Consider the following 7,222-nt stretch of genomic DNA (forward strand, 5'->3'; position numbering starts at 1 on the left):
GCAATTCTGAGAAAAAAAAAGTCAGAATTGCGAGTTTGTATCACGCAATTCTGAGAAAAAAAGTCGCAATTACCTCTTTTATTTTTTATTCAGTGGCGGAAACGGGCTTCCATACAATTGCGAAGTCAGAATTATCTAGTTTACATCACGCACTTTTTGTCTCAGAATTGCCTGATACAAACTCGCAATTCTGACCCTTTTTTTCAGAATTGTTAGATAAAAAGTCGCTATTAGCTTTTTTATTTTTTAATCAGTGGCGGAAACGGGCTTCCATAGCATTTCGCATAGGCGAAGGGACACAATCAACGAATGCCAGCGCGCATGCGCATCAAAGACGGCGCAAATAAGATAGGAGCTAAATTAAATACATTTCGTGAAAATATTTTGCTTCTTCAAATCACGTACTCCAACAACAGCACCATAATTAAAATAGGAACAAATAAACGAAACAAGTTTATTTCGCTGAGAAAGGTGTTTATTCGTATAAAATGTCTACATAGGCCTATTTTTACACTGTAAACAAAAGTGTACTTTTAAAAACAATGCTTAAAAGCCATTGAGTCTGTGTTGATATAATTCAGTCATAAATTAATCTGATTCGGGATGATCCTCTGGAGCGCTCCTCGTGCTTTTGTCGGGGCAGGTTGTCTGTCTTTTTCTACGTGCACGTCGATTCTTGAACCAGACCTAAAATTAAGTATATATATATATATATTAGTCATTTTATTTTCAGATATAGGCCTAAACGTTAGAAATGACGTTAAAAAACGTTCAAATGGATTTTGGTTAGTTTATGTTCTGATATATTTCAGCACAAAGTATGAAATATCATTAGGCTACAGATAAAGAGCGCTTTCTTACCCTCACAGTCTCCTCGCTGAGGCCGGTGTTTTTGGCTAACTCCGCCCGGGTTTCAGCGCTCGGATAGTCGGTGATTGCGAAGAGCCGCTCGAGCGTCTCCGTCTGGTTCTCGGTGAAAACCGTTCGGACTCGACTGCGCTGTCTCTGAGCTACAGTTTGGTGGCAGTGATTCTCAGCTGTACCACAACCTGAAGGTAGTTTTAAGAAATAAATACATTATATATAACAAAAAAAATGAATTACACTTTTTAAATAAAGTTAACGAAATGAAGAAAGAAAAACAAGAAAGAAAAATGCATACCTGACATGGCAAAAGGCCACGGTTGAGCTGCATAGTAATTTGATTTAAAAGGCGGTTGATAATAGGAGACTGGAACACAGCAGCGGTACATTCCTGCATTCCATGAATATATATATATTAGTAATTTTATTTTCAGATATAGGCCTACACGTTAGAAATTACGTTAAAAAACGTTCAAATGGATTTTGGTTAGTTTATGTTCTGCTATATTTCAGCACAAAGTATGAAATATCATTAGGCTACAGATAAAGAGGTTTCTTACCCTCACAGTCTCCTCGCTGAGGCCGGTGTTTTTGGCTAACTCCGCCCGGGTTTCAGCGCTCGGATAGTCGGTGATTGCGAAGAGCCGCTCGAGCGTCTCCGTCTGGTTCTCGGTGAAAACCGTTCGGACTCGACTGCGCTGTCTCTGAGCTACAGTTTGGTGGCAGTGATTCTCAGCTGTACCACAACCTGAAGGTAGTTTTAAGAAATAAATACATTATATATAACAAAAAAAATGAATTACACTTTTTAAATAAAGTTAACGAAATGAAGAAAGAAAAACAAGAAAGAAAAATGCATACCTGACATGGCAAAAGGCCACGGTTGAGCTGCATAGTAATTTGATTTAAAAGGCGGTTGATAATAGGAGACTGGAACACAGCAGCGGTACATTCCTGCATTCCATGATGGAGATGGAAAGGTCATCATCACTGCTGCTGCATGGTCACCATGACCTCTAGATCCATCCTGGTAGAGCAGGTCCAGTTTGGTCAAGTGTCCTGGGAAATCCTGAGAAGATGCTGGATGATCAAGTCCAGGGGATTCTGCTGTTTGTTTGCTGGCGTCTCCCAAGATGTAATCAATAGAGAAGTTTGAAAATGTCTGAGTTGCCATGTTCAAGTAGGGGCCTACAGAAGCTGCTGTGACTGTGTAGGCCTACTCTTGCTCTCTCAATAATGACATGGAGCTGGGGAGTTGTATTTGTACCCCCTGTATCGTTTTAACTAAGGTATTAGCCTAATGTATTTAATATTGGTCCATTAACACCTCTTTGTAAAGGTTGAAGTCAAAGGAAATTAACTTTTGAAGATTCACTTTGAAGATCCTTAAACCCTTTTAACCTGACAATTGAAATTCACCTGCGATGATACTTATGAATGTTTGTTGATCACACTTCAAAACTTTGGTAGAAATTAGTGGCCTGTATCAGATTATTGATTTTACAGTTTAATGACATTACAGAAATAGTTTAATATGTTTCATATAAAGCAGTATGATAAAAATGTCTATTTTGTATATATAACACTTTTTAAAACGTTTTACTACATTTTGAATTGTATTTTATTTTGAATTGTATTTTGTTTTAATTTAACCTAATAAATAAATAATAATTAAAAGACCATAGAAAAGCCTATGCAAACAGATTTATGTACATGTAGGCCTATCTATACGTTAATGGTTTTTAGACTTATATAAATGTACAATTTCAATAAAACTTTATGTAAAATTATAATCTCATTTGTGGGCACAAATATTATGCTCCGTTAAACTTGTTAGTTTATACTGGATAAAGTTGTATAGTTTATATTGAATGAAGTTGATCTTAATAGGTCTGAAGAATAAAGAAATAACTTTGATGACACTTGTTCAAAGGGACACGCGCGCTTTGAAATTGTGACGTCATCATCCGCGTTGACTGACGTTAGAAAGATAAAAGTCTGAGCTTTTCAAAGAGGTCAAAAGTGCTTTGATTTGTTCCTTCTTTAATGTCCATTTTCATTTGTGTTTGAATAATACTTTAACATATACTAATAACTTATAGGCTACTCTTGGTGCTCATAATGAAAATTATCAATGTAAAAAATTACACTAGTCAAACCTATTATACTGACTGAAACATATCTATAATAAATAAGTGAATAAATGTCGCCATCGTGCGGTATTATTAAGGAAGTTTGATAAAACAAACAAGCAAACTAAATAAATAAATGTCTTACAATAATTTTAATAAAAAATATTTAAAAATAATATAAATAATTGCTTTACTCCCTTTTAATACCCATTAACTGCACTGTTTTACGATTACATACCAAGATAACTTTTATTCCATGTAAACAATATTAAATGATAGTATTTTTTTAAATAGTCTTTGAAAGAAAACATTGCATTATCATAGTATTACTAAAAAAAAGGCAAGTGTCTGTGGATAGAGGAATTATTCAAAAACCTTCAGTGTTACATATGTGCTGCATACTAATAAATCAGGGTTAACTCAAGATTAAATGATCATGGTTATTTTAAAGCACAAGCCGCAGCTGTAGCTTAGAGACGTCACAGGCAGTTAGTTGGTTTTGACTGAGAGAGTGTGTATTTTACAAACCAGCAGATTCTCCCAATATAACTCAGCTTACATCATTAACATTTAATTCGTTTTAAGATACTTGGGTTTACAAATAATTCACATGAAAATCCCACTGAGCGGTTATTGGTTTTGCCTCTTTGCCAAATGAGATCATTTGATAATCTGCAAGGCCCACACAGCACATACTATATACAGAAAATGAGAATTCTGTACGTCCTTCATTGTACTGAAGATTTTTGATGTATTAAACACAAACTTGCTATTATGAACTTCAATGACCTGGCATATCCCTATCTGGATGGAATAGATCAGTTACAGGGATTTTGTTTCAAGAATCTGTGAATGAGTATAAGATCTTTACATATGAAAGGTTCTTGGCCTTTCCATTCAGATCATAACAACTTGTAAGCTCTGTTTGATACATGAAGTACTTTCATAAAAAAAAAAACATCAAATCAAAGAGGGATTACTATTTCAACAGCAGGATAAAAGAGCATTTAGGCCTACATATTTAATCAGTCAGTATCTTTCACAAAATCAGTCACACAACAAAAGTATAGAAACTCACACTAAACAAACCTAATTTGCATGATAAAGGCAGCAATCTGATTCAGAGCATTGAACTGAATCATATGGTTGACCCATATTCAGTTCTGCATATGTTTATAGAGAACATCCAGTGTGGTTGTAAGCATCCATCTGCACAGCCACGATTTGCACAGTGCCACTGACAAGCATTGATATAATTTGGGCCAATAGGCAATTAACAAATGCATGACCTCTTCCAAACAGAGCTGGATGTTCATTGAGAACTTCCAACTATTCAGCTCTGCCAAATCAAACTGATCTGGGGATGAAATTCAAGCTCTAGAGAGTTAGATGTGCATCCCAAAAACACAAAAGGAAGTTTAACTATCTAATCTGAAGCAATCCATCCAATGCACAGACAAATGAGGGCGGCTTTGGAGGTTACTTGCTGGCTTTTCTCAATGGGGTGCACTTACTACAATCAAGTGATTTATGATCGAAGGTAAGACGTTGTTTTAGAGAATATTTGGGCCACAACATTTGTACTGTAGTCTGAGAAATAGACCTGGCAGATGGTGTTTGGATTTAAGATTAGCTGAGTCATTCTTTACTGAGGAAATAAGCCCTGATGGTGTCTTTTGCTTAAACTGCATCTGGAAAAACGAATTCAGGCAGCTTCGGTCTGAAGAACAAATGTGTTGCTCTGTTTACTTATAAAGTTAAATACTAGATCATGTTATTGCAGCACCTAAAGGAATAGTTCACCCAAAAATGAAAATTAGCTGAAAATGTACTCACCCTCTTAATTGGAACAGATTTGGAGAAATGTAGGATTACATCACTTGCTCAGTGAGTGGCTGCCATCAGAATGAGAGTCCAAACAAGCAGTTCGCTCATTTTTAGTGTGTGTTTGTAAGAAATCCCTCAACTGTCATTTCTGGCCAAAATGCGAGTCCATAATCCATATAACACATCCATATGCACCAGAAACAACATATTTGTTTAGAACTGTTTTGGACTGTTTATGCTTGTAAGCGGTGCTTGATCTGTGCATATTTCTCTTCTGATTCATACAAGACAACTTTTTCATTGGAGAAAGCAATATTATGAATGTTAGCCAGAAACAATGGTTTGAAGTTAAAAATGTCTTAACGATGGATTTGTTTCTTACATATACCCAGCTTTTCACTTCACAAGACTTTATTTGATGGACTGGAGTTGTGTGGATTACTTGTGGATTATTGTGAGGTTTTTATTAGCTGTTTGGACTCTCATTCTGACGGCACCCATTCACTTCAGAGGATTCACTGGTGAGCAAGTGATAATGCTAAATCTCTCCAAATCTGTTCTGATAAAGAAACAAACTCATCTACATCATGGATGGCCTGAGGGTGAGTAAATGTTTAGAAAATCTTCATTTTGGGTTGAACTATTCCTTGTGTCTCATCCCAAGAAACTGTGTCTGCATCAGGTCAGCTTGATTTGTTACCCCGCCACAAAGCAATTAGAATTATGAACTGTGTCACGAATTCAGTCAAGCATCTGAAGGTCAGCTTTTCAAATTCAACTCTACACGAGCTCATATAGTGAGAGCTGATCAAATGTCACTGAGTAAATGTAAGCTAGGAAAAGGTATTTATCACAATGGACAGAAACCACAGGAGTTATATAACAGTGGCCCCTGAAAAATAGTTAGACACTTAAGATGCACAGTATTATTACTGATGTAAATGTATATATGTCTTTGCAATGGATAGTACAATATCAAACCATGTGGCATTGATTTTAAAGAAAATTATCAAATTTTTAGGTTATCTGAACCAGGGGTTTACAAACTGGGGTCCAGGGCCCCTCAAAAGTGGTGCTAGAATTCTGATAGAGAAAAAAAATGCTGTGTATTTTAAAAATAAAACATTTTCAAGGAAAAAAATCATCACTGCTGTCTTGCTCTGTAATGCACATTTTTAAAAATAAATCTGGTTGGAAATTATATGTATTATAAAAAATGCTATATATACACATTTGAACTGAATTTAAAATGTTTCTTATACATTATAATAACTTATTTTAGACAACTATTAGTTCTAGTCCTCTAAAATGAGAGGAGTTCTATGTTTAAGCCAGTATGGTGACTGTTTTTATGTGTGAGTCATATGAATCATTCACTCAATTGATTCTTTTAATCACACTCATTCATTCAGGAACGAAACAAATGACAGGTTGACATGCATGCAAGGTCAAAAAACACTTTCATTGTCTTATAATACGCACTTAACAATACATTTTTCCAAACCCCTCCTTTGCGTGACGCTAATCTGCGGTGATTGGTCCGATTAGTTTCATTTTCATTTCATCATGACTGTAATGTCTGATAAAGCAGCGTTTGTGAGCGCGGTGCTCCTTTGTGTACAGCATTACCGGGAAACCGCTATTTTTACAGCTTCAAAAGCTGCACCTAGTGGCAAAGAATGAATTTGCATTTTCATTCAGACCAACGCCCCTCCTTTGCGTGACGCTAATCTGCGGTGATTGGTCCGATTAGTTTCATTTTCATTTCATCATGACTGTAATGTCTGATAAAGCAGCGTTTGTGAGCGCGGTGCTCCTTTGTGTACAGCATTACCGGGAAACCGCTATTTTTACAGCTTCAAAAGCTGCACCTAGTGGCAAAGAATGAATTTGCATTTTCATTCAGACCAACGCGAAAAGACCAACAAGTGCTATACCAACAAGGGCAATATGCTAATGCTTGGGATTCGTTTTAAAACGAATCCCAATATTCGTTTTAAAAACAACACGTTTCAATGATTCAGAGTCGACTCTTTAATTCTTTTGAGAGACAATAACTTTATACACGGTGCACTTTCAGATTTAAAACATTGCAGGATGTTTTCATTCACTTAGAGCTGTGTTACACACTGCATGAAAGGTAATTTTCAAAAATCCATAATAGGGGCAATCAAATTATTCAATAATCAGATTCTTCAAGAACGCTGATTCATTCAAGTGACTGCGTCGAACAAATCACTGAATCAAATTAACTTTGTTCACTGGTCATTGCTAACTCTTGCTGGTGTGTTATTGCGTTAAAAATATTTCACTCATTTATTTTGGCTTTAGTACATTGACATAGGCCTATAAAAGTTAGAAACAACATATTGTCTTTATAAGGTAGGCCTACTTATATA

The 7,222-nt window shown here is 35.8% G+C and overlaps 1 protein-coding gene across 1 annotated transcript; it reads right to left on the reverse strand.

The window, feature by feature from the left end:
- Positions 1–588: 588 nt before the first annotated feature.
- LOC107669726 (visual system homeobox 1-like) lies at positions 589–2,038 on the reverse strand. The gene is made up of 3 exons (XM_016462094.1): positions 1,726–2,038; positions 1,425–1,612; positions 589–687 (listed from the first exon to the last, which is right to left on the reverse strand). The coding sequence occupies exons 1-3, from the start codon at positions 2,036–2,038 to the stop codon at positions 589–591; spliced, it is 600 nt and encodes a 199-aa protein (XP_016317580.1).
- Between the last annotated feature and the right edge of the window lie 5,184 nt (positions 2,039–7,222).

Source organism: Sinocyclocheilus anshuiensis, unplaced genomic scaffold (genome assembly GCF_001515605.1).
Source record: "Sinocyclocheilus anshuiensis isolate Anshui unplaced genomic scaffold, SAMN03320099.WGS_v1.1 scaffold684, whole genome shotgun sequence".
NCBI lineage: Eukaryota > Metazoa > Chordata > Actinopteri > Cypriniformes > Cyprinidae > Sinocyclocheilus > Sinocyclocheilus anshuiensis.